Source organism: Lepidochelys kempii, chromosome 8 (assembly GCF_965140285.1).
Source record: "Lepidochelys kempii isolate rLepKem1 chromosome 8, rLepKem1.hap1, whole genome shotgun sequence".
Classification (NCBI taxonomy): domain Eukaryota; kingdom Metazoa; phylum Chordata; order Testudines; family Cheloniidae; genus Lepidochelys; species Lepidochelys kempii.
Genome location: NC_136387.1, coordinates 33039555 through 33060817, shown reverse-complemented (window position 1 = coordinate 33060817; position 21263 = coordinate 33039555). Strand labels below are relative to the sequence as shown.

The window sequence follows — 21263 nt, the reverse complement described above, 5'->3', positions numbered from 1 at the left end:
TAGTACTGAATGCAGTGATCACAGCTGAGTGGTCCATCACACAGGGGATACAGCACCTATACTCAGAGTTGCTCTGGCTCCCCATAAGTTTCCAGGTGGTATACCGGTGCCAGATTTAACCTTTAGGGTTCGAGACCTGACTACCGGAGAGACTGACTCTCTCCCTGGGTCATAATGCCATAGATGATGTGAGTGGAGACACTGGAGATGATCCTCCTTTATAAGCGGGGGAGCACTGACACGGGGTATTCTCCTTGTCTCTGGAATTTGCTTCCCGACAGGATCTGCCAGGGCTCAGACTTGTTAATATTCTGTGAACAATGTATAGCCCACTTTTTCTCACAGGCATCTAGGGCTTGATCCAAAACTCAAGGAGGTCAGCGAGAGTCTTTCAATGGACTTTAACGGGCTTGGGATCAGGTCCTCAGAGAGGCTGGAAGTCTAAAGGTGAAGGGCTTGGAAACTGAAAGACAGTTTAGGATGAGGGGGCTCCTCACTTCTGGTGCTCTCCCCAATTATAAAGGAGATTACTGCACTAGCCCAAAACACTATTGTAAACTGGAGTGTTGGGGTTATTCCTGTGGAATATTTTGACAAGGGTCACGCTAGTACAATACTGGCATGACTGTGCTTTAGAGAAAAATACCCTCTAATAACAAATTATAATAAAATAGTAATCATAAACCTACGTATAGCACCTTCCATCCTTAAGAATAAGCAATTTACTCACTATGGGTAAAATTAATCCCAGGTCAGAGGGTCAGCACAAGGTCTCACTTAAGCCTCTATTTTTATGTCTTAAGTGGTGCAAGGCCGTGATCCTCCCAGAAGTCACCCACCACTGAAATACTGCCATCTCTGGGGAGGAACGCACCAGCCAAGGGGACAACTGGTGGTAAGCATGCCACACAACAGTGAAGGGTGGGGAAATCACTTCTCCTGGATTAACTTTAAACACACACACACACCCCATCCGGTACAACCTTAGACTGTGACAAATATACTTTAAAACAAAATCACACAGCTGTGAAGTACAAATGAACCAAAGTGCCTTCACCCATTCTAGAGAGCTCCATCCAGCCAAGTGAACCGGACACAAAGATAGTGAACAAACAGTATAGAATGTCTTCTGCCTTTTGTGAAATGAAAATAAATGAAAGGCTCTAGTGTTTCAGGTCACTGATCTCTATCTCGCCTATCTGTACCATTTATCTGAGCTAGAATATAAAGGTTCCAAGTCCTTCTTCCCTCCCCTCCTTCCAGCCCATTTCATTTTCTGAATGAAAAGAACCACTTAGACACCTGGTAAAGTAGTAATAAGTTGTAACAAGAATATTGTTTTTTCTGGGCCAGAGCAAACTACATCAGAATAGATTAAAGGATCCAAAATGAATGTGTAATCTGTAAACAGATTGTCAGTCTTTTCGTTAATTTATGGTAGGTTAAGAGAAGAGACAGTATTTTTGCATATATATATCGTCTTTTATCTGAGGATATCAGAGCACTTTAGGAACAGCAATGAAGCCTCACCCCCCCCCACCACCACCACCAGTGAGATAGGTAAGTATATTTAGATAAATTAGGGTTTCTGAAAGCAGTAGGCATCGTTATTAGATGTAATTTAGTCTGATAATTGACTTATCTGTTCAAATGGATTTTCATACGTTTGAGAAGGGATAATAAAATCCATCCAACTAAAAGGATTAAACAGACTCAATTAATTCTATTAACAGACTTAATTTTCTGTTTAATAAATCAGACACATGGGGCCAGATCCTGGCCTCAGAGCTAAGGCCACTTTGCACAAACCCAAAATTGAATCCCCAGATTATTACATTAGCTATTTTATGGACCTTAGAACTTGTATTTGTCCTCACAAAGAGCATATGCACACCCATATCAGGTGGTTGGGCTGCCATACTTCCTCCATTTAGATCTTGGTTTCTTCCTACAGCAGCTGTCTAATACACATTACGGGTTGTTATTTTACTGATCTGAAGCTGCATGAAATTGTGCTGTAGTGATCACCAAGTCTATGAGCTCTGAAACCACCACAGCACTGCCTGGGACCTCATTTTGACTTCATTTCTGTGCATCCTCTTTAGCCAAGAGGCAAGGAAAGTTTGCACAAGACAGTACGGCCTACAATAAATCAACCAACTCTCCCTTTCCTGAAAACCCAAATAACGGCACCCCCCTTCCTGCCCCGGACCATTGTAATGCATTATTTGGATGCTGGATATTCAGAAAGAAAGGTCATCTCTTCACTTGAAGACTAAGTCCTAAACCGCCCTCCCATCTAAAGAGTGACACAGCAGCTATGGAGTTCGAGTGTTATCTGGAAGAGGCAGATGAAAGGGTTCAAACTCCCAGGTTAGGGAAGACTACCCCCACCTACCCACCAGCCTGCATCCTCTCTGAAGTGATACTTCAGTGTTTGGAGGCACCTGTGGAAAACACACCATATTATACAGTGTTCCAGATATGATTCCCACACACTTCCTTCCCTTTCTCTAGACTTGTGCCTGCAGCAGCAGCCTTTGGAGCTGACTCTATTTCATATGCTCGGGCACCTTTTCCTTTGTTGCAACTTCTCAGACAGGTTCCCACTCTCCCTGCAACACTGTGACTCTCTTTTACATCCATTGCCAATGTTATTGCCTCTCTCTATGTTGACCAATGCATGAGGTGGAAGACAGTTTCACCCTATGAAAGGCAGCATAGTCCAAGACAGGCCCCTAGAGGAACGAGCATGGGATTGGGAATCTAATCCTGATTCTGACTCAGTGGGCCCGATTCAGAGATGATGAAAATTATACTCCAGAGGAGGAAGAAGAGAGGATGTGGAGCAGGAGAAAGGGTCAACCAATGGGTGTGAGACAAAAGTGTTCTCCAGACTCTGTGTTAGAGATACACCTGACCAACAACTTTCAGATCTGGTTCCAAAATTCAAGAGTGCTCAGATCCAGGGTCCTGCGTTAGGTCTATCCACGGTCCTGATCAGAGGCGACGCCTTAACAAAGCCTCTGGGAGCGTTTATGGAAAATAATTAATTCTATGCCATCGCCTTGGTAGTCAGCTTTGGCTGTTGCACAGATGGTTCTCCACACCCCTGACTCTGACATCTCTCCACTCCATTATCACAGCTACTGGTAGGGGCCACATCCTGCATCTAAGGCCCCACTCACTGCCACATGGATTATCATGCTTTAAGTGTCCCTGCGCCACGTGTAGCCGGTCTAGAGGTGGGAGGGGTTTGGAGCTGGTCAGGGAGGCTTGTTATTAGGATGATGAAAGAGGGTTTTAGCAACTGGAATAGATGGGTCGGGGGGGGGGGGGCTGTCATTACTGGGGGTGGGTCACAACAAGGGTGGTAGGGAGTTTTTCAGCAACTGGGAGTAGACTGGGCTGCAGCAAGTCATTGAGGGAGAAGCACCTCAGTGCATGACAGAAGGGGACCCCAAAAAAGACAGGGCTCCATGCTGCCATTCACTTGGTGCAGGTCCAGGACTGGCCCTCCTGGCCACTGCCCAGTTCCCTATGGGACCTCAGCATCCTCCTCTTCTGGAATTTATTCCCCATCCTAGGGCCTGGGAGGAGTATTTATGATGACTGTGCAGGCACAAAAGGGACAGAAACATGACAAAAGCAGCCTAATGGCCTAAAATCAGCAACCAAATGGTCTTCTCCACCCCATATTACTTAGAAATGTTGGAAAAACAAAGGGCAACGGACCTGCCTGGCCTTTCTTAGCTATGTAAAGGGCATGCTGTAGAACAAACTAGGGCTTTGGCAATACCAGAGGGGTCATTTTCACACAGATCAGCTATTTCTGAATTATTTCTGCAGTGGCACAATTAGCACACAGGCCTTATCCTGCCCCACTTTATATGCTCCTTGCACACTGGCAGAGGCCGTCCCTGTGTGGCACACCTCTATGCCAGGCAAGTACTGCACGTTAATGTTTAAAGTTCCCTGAGAGAGAATTATTTTCAAAAAGTTCCCCCTTCACTCTACATTCCAAAGCTCATATGTAGATCATACACAGTCAGAAGCAATATATGCTCATGAATTTCTGCAGTGACATATCAACCAATGGGCCAAACCACAGGGCAACAGTCAATGAGGTACAACATGCAGTGTTCAGAAGAGAGAAAGAAATGGGATTACACAGATGAAGTTTCATAAAACTCTTCCATTTTCCTTTTGATAGGATGCAGTTGTGTGTTTTGCTAGACTGAGTGGTGCACTCACAGGAAACTAGAATGATGGGCTCTTTGATTCCCTGGATCTCATCCTACAAGATGCTTAAATTTCTTTTGACTCCAGTTTATTTGAGTGGGAGCTGGGAGCAGCACTCAGTACTTTACTGTATCCAATTCTAAATTCCTGCTAGTGAGGGGTCTGCATCAAGATGATTGGAAGCATCTTTGCCAAAGACATCTCAAAGGGTTTCAGGAACAAACAGCTTTTCTAATTCAATTTCACAGCTTCCTTTTTCTGATGCACCCCTTGCATAAGCTAAGATACAGGTAGCCCATCCTAGTGCAAGGCTGTGACCCATCTTCCCACTTGTTCTCACCCAAACACATTCATTTCAAACCTTTGTACTGAACCCTGGATAGGTCACAGTTAATATTCTTACCATATTTGTCTCCATCTTCCCCCTTGGCACTGATCCTCCTGCCTAGAACTTGGATGTGTTTCCCACTCGTCCTGCTGTACAGCTGGTAGAGTCTAAGCTGCTTCCTGCTCACATCGTCCCTTGCTCGTGTCTGATTCTCCACGTGTATCCGAAAATCCACATTCTCCTCGGCAACGAACATCTGATGAAAAGAGAGAGACAATAAACCATGAAATAGATACAACATCTTGCCTACGAAGACAACAAATCAAGCCTGCCAAACAGCGCATCACACAGAAATAGTCTACTGTGGCTTGACTTCATTGGTGGTCATGTGGATAAAGGCTGCAGGATCGGGTGCTCCGAGTAAAGTTCTACCTAGGTGCTGACAAAGAAACTGGGCTTCTTTCTTCTCATGTATCATTCTCAGTAATAAAAGCTCCTGCAGTCTCAATTCTGTCCTGATTTAAACCTGCACAATGCCATGGTCTTCAAATGACGTGCTCATTGACACCTGGGTAGGCTCCACCACTGCCAAAGGGCTTACACAAGTGTTAGTGATTGGATCTGTAATTGGAACAGAGTAAACAATTCTGATAATGCACAAGGAAGAATCCCAGTTCCAGCTCCAATAGCTGTGCTTGTTCTGCAATGCCAACTTCATTAAAAAGGAAGAAAAATCCCTATTTTTGTCACTATAGTCAATAGATCTGACTCTACATACACACAGGGAGAAAAATCTGTTGAGTTAGAAAAATCTGCTTTTCAGAGTAGCACTTTAAACAGTTCTGCCAATTTAAAAGTAAAGTGGAGTCAGTTGATTGCATAAGGTCTATTCCTGTGCATCTGCCTAAGCTTCCCAGATCAACTGGCTATCTGAGAACAAGGCCACTTGGACCAGAGGGCAAGAGCAGGCTTTCCAGAATGAGCTCTTATCAGCAAGATTCCTCTGCTTAGCCATTTTCCACCATTTTTATGGCCTTTGGCTCTTTGAGTAGAACTAACCTTAGTTAACTGCAGCTTTAAAGAACTAACAGCTCCTTTTGGCAGCAGACACCTTTCTGGAGATCTAGCATCCAGCATTAGCTTACATTTTCCCATATTTGCCAAAGCATAGACCAATTTCTGCCTCCAGTTAGAGACATCCCAACTCAGTATAAATCAGATGACTAGTCAACCACGAACTTTCTTGAGAAGGCCTTTCTGAATGGGTTTCAGAGAGAAAGTATCATCAAGGTCCCTTTAACACTTCAGCCCCAGACATTAATTACTTGCATTAATTCAAGTTTCAAATACCTGAGAAGTAGCTGGCAAAAAATAGGAATCAATCTGGTATCTAAATCTAATGATACCCAGAGGAGCCTTTTTTACCTTTTGTTTGAGTCTACATGAGACTTAGACTATATTTCAATGGCAGATTACCCTCAAATGAGAATAAATTAAGAGAGTCTGGCATATTATCATCTACCAAGCAAAAGAAGCATAGAACTCTTGAGCCACTAAAAAACCCTACTTTACATTGGTGCCTTTTAGTTTGGCCATGGCAAACATTGTTCAAAGTTTATTGGCTAAATTCTCTGGTGTCAGTGGGATCTAATGAACTAAACTGTGGACCACCTGCATGTGGGGTGAAATTTACAGCAAAAGAGGACACAAGTGGGAATTTAGTGATGGTCAGGCATTGTGCTGTCCCTCTACAATGGGGTGATTTTCAGCCAACGGAGAAATGCTACTTCTGTGCCTAATAGATTTGGGCCATAAAAATCTGGTTCTTCTAGCTTGGAAACAGTAGAATTCATGTATAAATCAAAGAGAAAAGGAGCAAGTATGTACCAGAGGGATGCCACTCACAAAGGAAAAGGGTTAGGTAAGCCCCAATTCTGTCCCATTCCCATTCAAGGTGACAAACTCAGTGAAGGAATTATTCAACTAACAATAACAATAATTCCCACTCTCAGAAAACGGAACAGCGAGAAGCAACGTCCTGCAGATTAAAAAGCAACATCAGGCTCATCCACATGCTATACAGTACACAAGGTTAAAGGATCTTCCCACCCTGAACTAATCAAGTCCTGCTCATCATACTCACCCAAATCATAGGGGCTATGTGTGAGAGTAAAATGAGCAAGATTAGGCCTGCACTGTCAATAGCCCATTTCCCTTTCTTCTTATTCTTCCCCACCCCACTCACCCAAATGAAACTTCTAACAAAGGAAATTAAACTACCAAAAGAGAGATGTTCAAATAATGTTGACACTCTGCCTCACACCACAAAAGCAAGGGGCTTTGCAGTAAAGACTTTGGCTCCATAATATTAAGATTTAAAAGAGATTTTACAATCAAGATTGCATTGTTGCATTGCTTTCACCACATGTTAATGAGTTGCAGATTTTTCTAGAAAAAAATAAAAAGGTGGGATTTGTGGGGGAGGCTTCCATTCACAAAGGCCACAAATTTGCCAAGCCAAATTTGAACTGTACCATCACACAAAAATACCCATTATGTTGGCACTCCCACTTTACCCTGGCTAAGTTTGATTTCTACATCAGTAGTGTGTTTCCCTATTCACTAGCCCACAAACTCACATGGCGAGAAACCATAACTGCTTCCCAGTCTCCTTGAACAATGTGTACAGCTCACTGGGAGCATTATAGGCCCTGATCCTGCAGAGACTTGTACATATGAGTTATTTTATGCACTGTGGGTAGTCGTATTGATAGTCCTATAATCAATGGGATTAGTCACTGAGTTTAAAAGTAAGTACATGCATAAATCTTTGAAGGATTAGAGCCTCTGTTGTTATCCCCTTACAGCAGAGTTCTTCTCTCAAATTTAGAAGAGGAAGCTGGGAGATGTTTCTAATAAATACAAAATACCAGATGAATTAAACCCAGATTTAAGGTCATCTATATGCCTAATAATGACAATACTTGGGCACTGTCCCTGTAGTCTAAACTGCAGGGGCAGACCCTCGTGCGTGTATGGAGTCATATTGGTTGTAATAAGAGTCTGCATGGGTGTAAGGATCAGTCTGCATATAGTAGATTTCAAGATTGGGGCCTTAAATTAATATTTCCATACTACTCTTCAGCTAATTAACCCTCACACTCCACTCCTGGAATGATGGGGAAACTGCCAGGGGCAACAAGTTATATTGTCCCCTGGTGCTCGTGCTCTAGCAAATTCAGGGCCCAGGGGTCCGCCTCCACCAATATTCAGGGCTGGGTCTCTCCCCTGGCCCTACCTGCTGCCCCTGCACACCTCCCCCGGCCCTGCCTGCTGCCCCTGTGCACCTGCCTGGGAGCATCCCTTTCTGCGCCCTGGGTAGTGGGCGTCTGTCCTGCTGCTCCACCCTGTGCTCCATCGCCGGCCACTGCCAGCTACAAAAGGGAGTGGTACCGGTGGCAGCCATCACTTGTGGAGGCACAAACATGATGGCATCCCTCCCCCACCCCCGGCACCCACCACAGGGAGGCAAGAGGGCTTCCTGGACCTGAGAGGGGCCCGTCCCCTAAGAGCACGTGCAGTGACGGTGCTGGGTGAGCGTGCTGCTGGCGGGGAGAGGGCTGCGGGGACTGTGGAGTCCTCCTCTCTGGCCCCAGCCCCTAGGTAGCCTGCCTGCACCCCAAATTCCTCATCCACAGCCCTACCCAACTCCAGAGTCTGCACCCCCAATCAGAGCCCTCATCCCTCCGCACCTCAATGCTCTGCCCCAGCCCTGAGCCCCCTTCTGCACTGTGAACCGCTCATCCCTATCCCCACCCCACAGCCCTCATCCCCACACCTGAACTCTCTGCCCTAGCCCTGAGCCCCTCCCACACCCAAAACTCCTGATCCCCAGCCCCAGCCAGAGCCCTCATCCTCCCGCACCCCAACCTCCTGCCCCACCCTGAGCCTCCTCCCATACTCCAAACCCCTCAGCCCTACCCCATTCATTCTGTTATGTGCACCAATATGCACGTGCGGGGGCGGGACCTGGACCCGTTCTGGGCACCACCATAAATTATACAAACCTGCCACCCCTGAAAATTGCAACAGAAAGAAGTTAAGTGGCTTGCCTCTGCCATAGCCTCCTTCAGCAGGGCTCCACCACATCTTAGCACTTGTCTTCATTGCAGGATTAATTTGAGTCCCATCCACACATACAAATCCTTAATCTGAGAGGGCTGGTGCTTTTATCTTGAGTTGGCCTGCCCATCAGTGGGTATAGGCTACAGCAGGTTATAGTACAACTGTAACCCCCATTTGGGCTGAGCCTCTAGAGGGGGTCCTGCTCTGTGGACTACCATTTCATGCATGTTTGGAGTCCGGGGTGAGGACAGAATGGACTAAATACTCCGTATGAGGCCAATAGGAAGGCTGCCTCAAGGGTGACATGGCTCAGCCTGATACAGACAGATAGTGTAAATTTCATTTCAGTTTTGAGCCTGGGAACTGCAAGAGAAGCAGAACAGCTAAGGGAGTCTCTGATTAACTCCCACAAAGGGGATCTTTGAACTGCTGTGGGATCTAGTGCATGGGTCAGACAGTGCCAGCCCTGCAGAGACCAGCATCAAGAGTGGCAGTGATTCAACCTGGTGCCAGTTACTGAGAGCCAGCCGTGCCCTCCATGGGACTGCAGGCCAGAGAGCCAGGAGAGGATTCTGCCCCACCCAGAGACCAAGACACTGTAAGGGGACCCTTTTTGTGTAAGCTGGCCAATGCACTCATCTCTGGACTCAATCTCAGTGTGCCATCAGCCTGACAAGGTGCCCGGGAAGGAGTTAGGGGCTGGGAAGCGCTGAGAGTATTGGGAGGTGGGGAACATGTTGAGTTGTTGATGTTAAAGATTAGTTAACCTTAACCCTTTCCTTCCCCAGAGCCTATTTTCATGGTCCCAGTAAAGTCCCCTGTTGTCATATTGTTATTTTTGGGTGCATCATTTCTTTGCTGGGGTTTGTGGTAATGTACTTCATTGTTTCTTGTGTAGGGGATTTATACTCCTTGCCAGCAGTGGTAGCACTATTCATTTTTCCAAGAGTCAGCACCTCTTGTGTCATGGGCACAGTGAAAAGGAGTCACCTTGGGTGGAGGTACCAGGTGTCACTGAAGAGAACCGATGAGGACCCAAGACATGTGCGGAGAGAAGCTGCTCCCCATAAATACAACAAGCCCCAGGCAGGAGGCTTGAGCCACACCTCGGGGAGGGGCTACACAATTTACAGCATCTTACACACACACTCTGTGCAGCTGAAGTGTTGCTTCCCAGTGGGGCCATTCTCACATGAGCTAATTCCAGAGGAGTTGATTTGACTGTAGATAACTCGAATTAAGTGCAGTGAAGACATACCTTTAAAACTGCTCTCCTGGGGCAGAAGCCCTGTCGGAGAGTAGGCAGAGATAGCCCCACCGATCATTCAGCAAAGCACTTAATCATTGAAATCACTGGGATTTAAGCATCTGCTTACAGATAAGCATGTGCCTAATTGCTTTATTGAAAAGGGATGCTTTGCTGAATCAAGGCCAGGGTGAATTATTAGCTGTGCCAGTTTGGGTTGAAGCTGACCCATTGCACTGATTATCAATATAATCAACAATCAATATGTCACATATTGTTCATTAATAAAATAAAACCTTTACTCATTGCTGAAAGCCTCTTTCAGAGTATCCCAGCAAAACATAGTGTACTACCGCATCTAGCACATTTTATTGTGACAACAGGGTACATTTTTGTATGCCATACTAGAGATTCCATTTCATAAGTCTCCAGAAAAGTGAATCAGTAATATTTGCCTGCTGACATATGATCAGTTGATCACCAAAGCTCAGTCCAGCGGGTCACCTAAAGACAAGTGTCTTTTTTCCAAAAAAAGTATTCTTATTGCAGTTACAAACAAACAGGAGAATGAAAACGTATCTCTGTGTTACCAGCTACTCCTGAAAACTTAAGCATCTTATTCTCCCTCTAACAAAAACTCAGAGCTTCCCTTTTTATTTAATATCTATTATTGCTGAACATCGAACATCACATTCAAAAGGATGGCTATTTCTCTTTTCTTCTCAACAACCACATTTCCACAGATGTTACTTGTTTTGGCAACCATAGGCCCTGAGCCTGCTAACATTGTAAAGGGCTTGATCCAAACCCCATGGTATCAGTGGGAGCCTTTCCCACTTTGGACTTTGGCTCAGACCCAAAGTTAAGTGAGCAGTCCTCTCAGTAGGACTGCTCACGTGCATAAAGGTAAGTTCACGTGTAAGTGTTTGAAGGATCAGGCCAAACTGCACTGTTGTCTGCAGTGACAAAAAATTCTAAACCCTTGTTTAATTTTGGCAAATCAGGACATTTTCCGAACATTGTAATAAAAGGAATGTGTGAGGAGATAGCCACTGAAATAACTCTTGCATCATTTTCTAGCACCAGACCAGAAACCTTTCAATTTGGGACAATCCCAGAAGACTGCAAGATGATTCTCTATGTCACAGGGAATATGTAGCCACAGTACATCCCCTCTAGCATTGTGTTGTGAATTTTGTGTTTATTTCATGTTGCAAGATTGGTGTGCAAAATAATAGTTTTCTACTAATATTCTCTCCATGAAGGAGAATTGCACCCACTCATAGTAACTAGCAGTATATCCTTCCAACCAACTGTATTATCAATAATTGTTTATGTTCAATAAAATCTTAGTAACTAAAATGGACAATATCAAGTTCAGATTTCGTATTTTATTGTTGCATTCTTTTTCTTTTTAAGCAGTCCCATACATATTTAACAGTCCTATTATTACTGAAAGATATAATGATATACAGCTACAAAGCCATTGTAAAAATACAACTAGCAGTATAAAAGTTTATGCATGAGATTAAATAATATCCCTGCAAGAAAACCAGTGAGCATTTTAAATGAGTGATGTATCCCAAATGCTCCACCAGAAATGTGTGCATTTCTGAACATGGGAAATCTCTCTCTTCACCCATGAGTAGAGCTGCTTCTTTTGTTTTACCTGTCTAAAGACCCAGACTGTGGCCACTCAACCCAAACCTGATTTCAAGCAAACAATCATAGAAACTAGAGATGACATCTTATCCATCTCCAGACAATAAGGGATTGTACTCTACAGTATCTTCTCACATGCTTTGTGCAGTCCACTTTTAAAAAAAACAAAGGATTTTTATTTAAGTAGCTTTTAGAGTTAGTAATTAATTTTAAGAATACTTTTAAGGATTAGATCACATTCATATTAAATGAAAAAAATCTGTGTTAATGCAACATTAAGGTTTCACAGTTCAGAAAAATCCAGGAAATAGCCAAGAAGTGCAACAAAATCACCATTCTGATGGCAACGCTGGGGCTCAGTCCTGCACACACTTATGTCACAAGTCTGCAAACACCCCTGCACATGTTTAAGCATGTAAGTAATGCCACTGAAGTCCTTACTATGCCCAATCATGTACAAGATCTGGTCTTTAATCCACCACCCTGTATATTCTATAAATATAGAATTTTCTATTTTTAACTTTCTGCTTAATGCTATTGTTGGTGTCATGAAGTGTTAGGAGATATACGAGAACCCAAGATGGCCAGATTAACACTGTTGTTGGAAGCTGGACTTCGGAATTTTCTGACTTTTTGCTTCCTATCATACAGTTTAACAGAGTACCCGAACCTCATTAGATAACAGATCATATGCCTTTCCCAAATTTAAAATAAAAATACAAAATCCTTCTTACTAAGGCCTTATTGATTTCAAAAGATAAATCAAGTGATTCAAAGTCCTTTCAAAACCCACTCTGATAAGCAGGAAATACTTATTACCTTTCATCCACTGAACCAACTGAATATTAATGATTTTCTCTGTGACCTTCTAAAGACATGAAAGTTAATAAGGTTAACAAGAGGATATCCAAGATAGCTCTTTCCCAGGTTTGTAAAGGTAGCTAATAATAGTTGCTTTGCTTCCATGGTTTTGGCAAAATTCCCCTATGTCAATTACAATTAGAAAAATTTGCAAGACCACCTCCAGAGTGGATATTTTAGGCATATGTTGAAACATAGTGCACCATTTATTTGCTGCTGTTTCCTCTTCTTTATTGCAAAGTCAGTTGCCAGCCAGGATGTTGTTAGGTTCAGGTTATACAACCTAGTTAGAAGTGGGACTGGATTGGATGTGTCTTGAGCTAACAATGACATATTCGCTTCTTTGTGCTTGGAAGCACATTGGGAAATTAATGTGACAGAAAGAAGCAAATGTATTCAAAATCACAGCAGGAGCTCAGAGGCGAGAGCACTGCTCAGCGACTCTCTATGCAGGTCTATACTGCATGGTAAGTATGGGGTGGCAGTACCTCAACTGCACCCACTTAGTAAATCTATTTAAAAACTAGGGCTGGTCAAAAATCTGCCATCAAAACTGTTTGACAATGGAAAACTGGGTTTCTGGTTAGGCTATGTTGTTTTAGTGAAAATATCTGCCTTCCATAAAGAATTTCTGGTTTTAGGGTTAAAAAACTGAACACCCAAAACAGAGGCGTTTTCAGCCAAAGCCTGTAATATTTCTATTTGGATAGACTGCTGTGGTGAACTCAAGTCCCCATTCTCCTGTATGGGCAAGTCCCCAGCTAGACTTCAACTCACATGATACGTCACATCCATGATATTCCCACAATGACTGCCTCTCCTCTCCAAGAGGGTAGAACATGGTGCATCATGGGTGATGAAGTTCTACCAGAGAGTCTAGCCTATAAAGTAGCATGAGACACTCAAACTCCAACTCCCATGAGGCATCACAGAGGCATTTCCAAATCAAACTATTTCATTTTTTCATCTGAAATATATTGGTGGGTTTGATTTTTTCCCCACCAAAAAGCCAATATTATCCTTAGAAAAAAATTCCAACCAGCTCTATTTAGAACTTATTTTACCAATACAACTTGTGTGTTGATAAAAGCACTTGGGGCACTTTTCCTCTGAGAATTTCACAGCTCTTCACAAATATCAGCTAACTAAGGGCATATCTGCACTTCAAGCTAGAGGCATAATTTCCAGATCAAGGAAACATACTCACAACTAGCTCTGAGCGATCTAGTGCCCTAAAATAAAAATGTTGCCATGGCAGCACAAATGGGAGCAGGGGCTGGCATCCCCAAGTACATACCCATCCAAGATGCTAGGGATGTACACAGGGTGGCTGGCCCTTACCGCTGCGCATGCCACCAAGGCTACACATGCAGACTCAATCAGAACTATTGCCGGCATGTCCCCTAGAGCTGGAAGTCACACCTCCAGCTCGAAGCATAGGCATGCCCTATGTCTAATAGTACCACAGATTAGGAGCATTGTCCTCATTGGATAAAAGGAAAAAACTAAAGGCACAGAAGGGATGAACTATTTGCCCAAATGAGTGAATGGGAGACCTAGGAAGACAGCCCTAAGGCCCAGTCCTCAGGTCTATTAGGGAAGATTTGTACTGCTATGTCAGTGCAAATCTGCCCTGAGAAGCCTGTGGATCCACCCAATTCTCATTCTGTTGGGAAATGCTTCAAACCCGGCTCCTGGTCAAGGGGGTGGGTGCAAGTCAAGGGAAAGGGGGCAGGGTCAGTGCATCCCTACCTCCAACAGCCATATCGAGCTGACATGGTATAAAAGCAGCCCTGAGTTTGTTTTAATTTATGCTGGCCATCAGGCTGGTACAGAGCCAGGTCCAGCATCAGGAATACACAAAGGGTTCCTCTACACCCCACTGAAGGCGTAGCCAGCATTCCTCGAGTACAACAGAGAAACCAGCCCCAGCAGTCCACTCTCAGACCTCCTGCTCTAGCCAACAGGCAGCCCTGCCTTCTCTATACAAATGCAGATTGCTATAATTATTACTCTGACAATGCCATGCAGTGGGATATTCTTCTTCTAGTGCTTTTGCACAGACCCTACTCAACGTCACCCGAGGGTCATTTTAACCCATCAAACTTTGTGGATGAGCAGAATTCCAGTGACTCTCCTCCTCTCTCTTCCCATGCCCATTCCTACTTTGGTCTCCTCCTTTCCCACCTGCAAACAGAACAATAACTCCTCCCCATTCCCATATAGCCCTCCCACCAACAACTTACTTAGCTGTTGTTGAAGAAACAAAACACACCGCAAACAAAGTCTCATTTTCACTAAATGTATCTTCCAGCTAGGACTTGATCTGAACTGGGGAACATTTATTTGGCCTTAAAAGCATTTAGAATAAAAGCCATAGTCATTCATATAAGGTTGGTTTAGCACATTTATGGTGCCCTCTGGTGGCTAAAACAATGCCTGTGGATTCCCAGGGCTGTTATTCAAAGATTGTGTAGCATGGTGGCTAATGTATCAGCCTTATATTTTAAAGACACTTGTTCAAATCTTTCTGGGGTTCTATTCTTCCAAACCTTTCTAGTAATTTTTAGTTCCATTGATGGAACAGATTATGAGGTGATAGATTTCAGAGTAGCAGCCATGTTAGTCTGTATCCGCAAAAAGAAAAGGAGGACTTATGGCACCTTAGAGACTAACAAATTTATTTGAGCATAAGCTTTCGTGAGCTTGAAGTGAGCTGTAGCTCATGAAAGCTTATGCTCAAATAAATTTGTTAGTCTCTAAGGTGCCACAAGTCCTCCTTTTCTTATTATGAGGTGAATGGTCCAAAATATTTCAGGTGTAGAACAAACCAAGGTAGAAAACAGGCAGTTCAGAGCAAGACTGGTCATCAGAAGTCCTGGCTTCTCTTTCTGACCCTTGGTGCCACTTGCCTCATGATCTTAGATAAGTCATTTAATCTCGCTGTGCCTCAAGGTCCCCATCTTTGCAACCAGGGATAACAGTGCTGCTTACCCACCTTTGCAGGGTGTTTGGAGATGCTTGGTTCTCTATCCATGCCTTCGGGGGTTCCCTAGTCTAGCCTCCTCTGCAGGGAATATGGTCAATGTCTCCTGAGTTCAGGAGACAATGTATGCAACTAAAGTGTTTCCCTTCTCCCACTTGTCTATTTCAAGGGAGAGACCCTCACCTGGCAGTCCCCATAAGAACCTGCTGCAGGAGAGGCTGCCAAACACCTCCTGAAGGCACAGAGGAAGCTACTCAGAACTAATGCGGCAGAAGGAGGGGGATCAGGCATCCTGGCAACCAGAGACATGCAAGGCAGTATTGGGGCAAAGGACCTGGGGCTTGTGGAGAGGGGAGAAAACAACGGTATGGAGGAGGCGCAGTGATGGTGGGGGAGGAGAGTGGCTTTGGGAACCAAACCTCAGTCTGTGTTCAAGGACCATTCAGATAGCACCAAATGATATTTTGGTGAGGTTCTATGCAAAATGCTGGCACAGCTCTATGCCTCACCTACCACAGGAACAGTAACTGCTGTCACTGCAACCTCAGGCCACTTACAATGAGCACTACACTTTATATGGCATATCGTAGCACTCAACTTCACTGGGAAGAATCCCAGTATATCTGCCTTGGGAGTGCTGCCTGGTCTGCCCTTGACACAACAAGCCTGGAGGAAGCTCAGCTATGCAATGTACCTTTCTCTCAAGCTTTTACATCTCTTATGTTGATGATTTCTGAAATTAAATACAGTTGGAATCTAATTTCTTTTTCAGCTTACCAGTTACAGAATTGATTGGAGTGCTTTGAGTTGCTGCACAAGGTGAAATTCAGTGATGTTCACTTAAAAACTCTTTGCTAATTCATTCTAACTAAAATGCATTTGGAGCTGGAGCTGAAAGGGAGAAGGTTGATTATAGGGTCAAACCTGTCTCCCCTCAGAAATATTCCAGCAATGGATATTCTAGGGTTCAGAAGAGGTGACACACAACTCAGCTGCATAACACACACTTGGATTAAGATGCTGCTTTTCATGATGGAACCTGCATTCTAAGTGCATTTCCCCTTCTCATTTAAGTTAGGAGTGGCTGCATATCAGAACTCTATGGGCTGTATGTGGCACCCAGATGATACTCTGGGTCTCCCTGAAGTAGGCAATTTTTTTAGAAATGTGGTTAGCATTTGGCCAAATAGCCCAGCATCTGCTCTAGGTTCCCTCATGACTTTCCAATCCATACACTTTACATCCTATTTCTATTATAGCAACATGTCCCGCTGTGTTCATTTTACAAAACATGATATATTAAGCATCATGTCAAAATGAGATCAGAAGGTGTCAGACATAAAATGTCAAAAAATGGCATTTGTGCCAGTTTTCAGGAAACTGAAATGTTTTGTGATTTGATCTACAATTATTTTGCCATTTTCCACAAAGAAAAGAGGCAATTGTTGCAGATGAAAAGGTGGTTTCTCTGTGAATGGGATTCATTGTCACCAGAGACAAGCGTGTGAAAATGCAGAGTTTGTTACAGGGTGAAATTTTAGCTTTATCCCTTTAATACAAGGAAAAGGTTCAGCAATAGAAAGAACAAGATTTTACTCTTGAATGAATTCACAAATTCTCAAAAAAAATCAGTATTTTTCATATGAAAATTGTGGAAAACCAGGGCTTAGATGGTTTACATAACTTGTGGTCAGTCAAGCAGTTTCTAATACTTTGGGAAGTCATCAGATAGAATTATTGCAGATGATTTTGCTTGTTCTGTTTATCTGAATATACAGGAGTTAAATCTCAGATAAATGCTTATTGTCAGCTGTGATGCAGTTCTCTTTGTATGCTGATCATATCACCAGTAAAGTCAGTTCTCTATGCCTAGATCACTCTGCCTGAGTCTGTCTCTTTGTCATGGGCTGAAAATCATGCTGCCTACAGATTATAACCATGCAAACAAAACATTGCATGATGCCAAAACATTACAAATGCTTCCATCTTTCAGTCACTGGTTTGAATCCAAGCCAAGTTATTAATGAAATTACCAAACAAATGCCACTATATCTTGCCTGTTGAAGTCTATAGAAAATGAGCCTAGAGAACAGGTGTCCATTTCACCTGTAGCACTAATCTACAGAATTATTGATAGTCTCAGTAGTTGGGTCAAGGACATAGAGACGGACCTACAATCTCAGCTACATAGGTGGTCTCTGTGGGTCAGGAGAGGTTGTGCAGCTTGTACCCCTGCTCCCCATCCTGTCGACAAATTTGATTCTCCAGGGTTTCAACCCAGTAACTCACAAGCACTAAATTCAGTCAAGCAAAAAAGAAAGTTTATGAAGTAAAATGTGACTTTTGCATTCAGGGATTGTTAGGGCTAAAATGACTTTACGGGGGAGAATACTGAAAAATCATTGGACAACAAATGACTTTGTTTCAAGGCTTGTTGTGCCTTTCTTCGGTATTTCTTCTCCAGCTGGATGTGACCTCTCAGCAATGCTCCTTCATGGCTCGATGATTACTGAGCAGACTTTTAAAGGTGTACAAGAAGGACCACTTATTCATTGGATTTGCTTGCCCTTTGTTTCCCAGGCTGAAGTACAGATGCTCGAGTCTAACAGACTAGTGACTTCATTCCAATACTTGTTCTTTTTTTATCCCATTGGGTCAAGCTCACCTATTGTGAGACCTCACCAACTTCATTTACTTTAGGGGTTAATTTGTTTTTTTGTGCTGAAGCTGTTCATACAATACTGGTTGGCTCCAGATTAGGAAGGGCATAATCAAGCCCTCCCCTGCACATGGGCTCCACATGTAGAGCGTTCAGTGGTAGAGTCTTGATTTTAGCTTCCTTTTTTTCCTTTCACAATCCTCTCTCCTTTTTTAAGTCATCCCCACTAGAACTGGGTGGTCCTGCTGACATTCACTGTTACTGGCAAAAACTTCCTTGCAATGGCCCCCAGCCAATATTCACAACAGATCCAGCACCGTGAATTAGCTCAGTGGCATAAGGTCATTCATAACAGCTTTCTGATGCTACATAAACTTTGGCACATGTTCTGCCCTTGGAAGTTCAATTGGTAGCATTTGGTTGGCTACTTTTACAAGTGTGTTCTTTTCCTCTCAGCTGCACTTATGCACCCAGTGCAATAAGCATCCACCTCTCTAGTGAGGTACTTATATGGCCCTCATCACCTGGCCTGTGAGGGCTTGATCCTGCCTACTGCAGTCAATGAGAATTTTTGCCATTAACATTAAGGGAAGCAAGATTGGGACCAAGTTGTCTGTGGCAACTGGTTTACTGCTCACAGATTAAATGTTAACATTGGCAGCTTTATTTTAGGATGGTTTCTTGTAGCCCACTACAAAATCTAAGCTTAAAGTGGCACCCAAATCTGTTTACCTGTACATCTTTCTACCAATGACTTCACGATACACTGACATCCATTATAATTCAAATTTAATCCTGCAGTTTCCTTGGCTTTGCTTCTCCTCCTGAAGGTATCACTAATAAGATATTTATTTTCACAAGGCATTGGTATGTTATTGTAACTATAATCCTTGCTGTGGTATCTGAGCACCTTGCAGTCATCATTAATGAATTCAGGGCCCGATCTTGCAGAGGTGCTGAGCACCTGCAGCTCCTATTGGCTTCAAATGGAACTATGGGTGTCAGAGCTCTTCAGAGCATCAGACCCTTAACCTTTATAACACCCCTGTGATTACGTAGAAAAGTATTTATATCTCCAATGTGGCAAATGGGGAACCTAAGGTACAGAAGTGTCAACTAATTTTGGATATGTCCATTTTTGGAACCCGAAGTGAGACACCTAAAATGAATAGATAATCACTGGAGCAGGGGCTGCAACCCAGGTGTCCCCCTACCGCTGAGCTAGAGAGTCTCTCTCTGTCCCAAAGATTATTTAAATGTTTTATGCAAAGTGGAACAACTTCAACAGGAGACAGAGACGCCCCACACACACACTCCAGCGATTAGGGCATTCACTTGCCGTGTGGGAGACCCAAGTCCCTGCTCTAAATCGGGCTGAATGGGGACTTGAACCTGGGTCTCCAACCCACATCCCAGGTGAGTACTCTAAACATAGTTCTAAAGGATATGGGGGCGGGGGCGCCCACCACTACCTTCATAAATTCCAAGGCCAGAAGGGACCATTGTGATAATCTAATCTGATCTCCTTCTCTGGTCTTGCAAATTGTATCTAACTCCCTTTGTGAAATTAACACCCAACATTTTTGGGGAGGAGGCCAAAACGACTCAGCAAATTTGTGTCCCACTCACCAATAGTTTGGGTCAAATCCAAAACTGCATTTTTCAGTGAATAAAGTATTTGCTCAAAAACATTCACCCAGCTCTAATCTAAGTTTATCCAGCCAGAAAAATATGTTATACCAAATCCTCAACTGGTGTAAATCAATGTAGATTCATTGACTACAGTGCAAGTTGGCTGATTTACATCACCTGAAAATCCATCTCACAGGATTTGCCCTGTGTTTCTTGAGAAATTAAATCAATACCTCTCCTCTCATTTAATTAAAAAAAGTTAGCTCAAATAAAATAGGATTATATAAAAAGCAAGAGTAATGTTTCCAAGATAATAAAGAACATCAGAATAAGAACAGATGGTAAGCAGGAAAAGATAGAAGAGATTTCAAAAAGAAAAAGCAGAATTCCCTCTTGTTTACTGAAATGGATTAAATTCCCATGTTGGTTTCACAAGGTCATTTCAGGCTTACACATACACACACACACACACACACACACACACACAAGCACTGGGTGTCTGCCTCAAACTACAAGATATTGCAAAGAGCTAAGTCTGTAGCTATTAAACTGGCCAGACAGAATTTGAACAGTCTAGTTTTAAGAGCTCCAAGTCCGCTCCAATGCTCTGGACTGAATTCTCCACAATGTACAAAGTACCTATTTACTACTGCACTAATTTTTTTTTTTTTTTTTACTGGAAAGTACGTAAGAATAAACTGGACTGAAAGAGTCAAACTGTTTATTTAGTTCTGCAGCTCACCCTGGTCCTCTCCTCTGCGGTGCAGGGATGGGATGGTCACCCACTGCATACTATGGCCCCTCCACACCAGTGTCTATACAGCCACCTGCCGGGGTCTAACCTTCTTGGTCCTGTTGCTATTGGTACCAAATAGTGACCATGCAGTACATGCCAGCTCAAAAATAGAAGGTTACCTCCAATTTTCTAGTCCAAGAATCAAATCATTTGCCAGGCAAATCAAATATGGATTGTGATATCTGATCAAAAACCACACAGTAAGAGAAAGCATGTGGTTTTTCTGCAGCTCTGAAGATCTATCGCACATGTTTTATTGAAAGCTCCCTCTACCATGAAGGGTGTGCAACAGTTTCCATTATAACCCCCCGTTTTTATATGATCAGAACTTTCCAAAACATTCCCCATTAGGGCTGAAATTTTCCATGCTTGGTCCCTGCTCAATTGGTTTGGCTATATAAGATCTAAGTTATTTACTATTGTTATTATATATTTAATAATAATGTAGCAAAGTTCCTTCAGGTGCTTAGGAGTTTTGTGAGGGTGAAAAAAATTACAACTTCCTGAATGGATGATATCTTCTCTTAAGAGGTTACAGTTCACACCAATTTGCCACCTGCTGTACGTTTCCAGCTATGAGTACTGTTTTGCCTAGTTAATTGAACAATGCTGTCATGCCACTGCTCTGGTTCATAGCCTCTGCTCTGGTTCTTATAATCCAGTGAGGTTAAGAAAGTATGACTGATTTACATAAGCAGCACAAAACTTCTTCTGAAAGCAGCTATT

General features: G+C 43.3%; 1 protein-coding gene across 1 annotated transcript in view; it reads right to left on the bottom strand.

Moving 5' to 3' along the window:
- FGF18 (fibroblast growth factor 18) overlaps window positions 1–21263 on the bottom strand; it is a 111419-nt gene that overhangs the window by 57355 nt on the left and 32801 nt on the right. The window contains exon 3 of the mRNA XM_073358177.2: window positions 4646–4826. Within this exon, the coding sequence (XP_073214278.1) occupies window positions 4646–4826 (181 nt within the window). The remainder of the gene's footprint in view (window positions 1–4645; window positions 4827–21263) is intronic.